The following is an 836-nucleotide window of genomic DNA, read 5'->3' as shown; positions in this document are numbered from 1 at the left end:
AAGAAATCCAGAAAGAACGGCAGTGCTGACACTCCGCTCCAAAACAATGCTACGAAGGTTGTGTATATCTAACGGGGAGAAGCCCCTGAGCTCAGCGATTAAGTAGTAGTCAGCAACCAGAACAAAACGAAAGCTCGAAATTTGTGCTTTCACGGCCCAGCATTCGCCAACAAAGCAAAATATAGCATCGAGGGGCCATGAAGATAGCCTAAAGTAGAAGGAAAGCTCACCTCCTTCGTCTCTGTCTTGATCTGCGCCCATAAAGTCCGTGATACTTTTGGAAAGCTGAAAGAGTTTTGTGAATCTTTCTTGGGTAATGGGCCCCAGAACTCCTTCTATACCTCGCTTTCTCTCCCCCTCTTTTAGCCCGTCCTCCTTTAAAACCTGGAGCACCTCATCGGCGGCGCCACGAAGGACTTCGTCTGGCTGGTCTCCCAACTGCTGCTGTAGAAGCACGAGCATCTGTTCGTATATCTGGTTGGTGATTCGAGTGGTCGGCCGGTAGAAAAAGTTCTCCGTCACGTCTGCATCAAGCACTGTTGCGCCTTTCTTAATGTCCTGTAAACAAAACAAAAACTCAAATTGTCGCAAATATCATCACTGCCCACGCAGGCAGCTGCAGCATCCATCCCCCCCGAAGCCGTTATTCAACACAGCAAAAGTCAGGATCAGTAAAGTACATGTTTCAGTCCACCACGTGCAGAGTAAGACAGAGCACAAGTCCTCAAACGAGAGACGAATATCAGCAAAGCACCCCAACGAGAGAACAGTGCCATGGGCTGCATCTGGCAAATATCGTTCCGCTCTTTACCAGTTTGCTTCTTTTAGCGAGTCCC

At 48.7% G+C, this 836-nt stretch overlaps 1 protein-coding gene across 1 annotated transcript in view; it reads right to left on the bottom strand.

The window, feature by feature from the left end:
- EMH_0089790 (uncharacterized protein) overlaps positions 1-776 on the bottom strand; it is a gene marked incomplete at both ends in the record, with an annotated part of 2,348 nt that extends 1,572 nt beyond the window's left edge. The window contains 2 exons of the mRNA XM_013501478.1: positions 231-558; positions 681-776. Of these exons, the coding sequence (XP_013356932.1) occupies positions 231-558; positions 681-776 (424 nt within the window). The remainder of the gene's footprint in view (positions 1-230; positions 559-680) is intronic.
- Positions 777-836: the final 60 nt, after the last annotated feature.

Source organism: Eimeria mitis, genomic scaffold (genome assembly GCF_000499745.2).
Source record: "Eimeria mitis Houghton genomic scaffold, Emh_scaff6950, whole genome shotgun sequence".
NCBI lineage: Eukaryota > Apicomplexa > Conoidasida > Eucoccidiorida > Eimeriidae > Eimeria > Eimeria mitis.
Note: the sequence above shows the minus strand (reverse complement) of the source record. Positions and strands in the feature narration are given on the sequence as shown.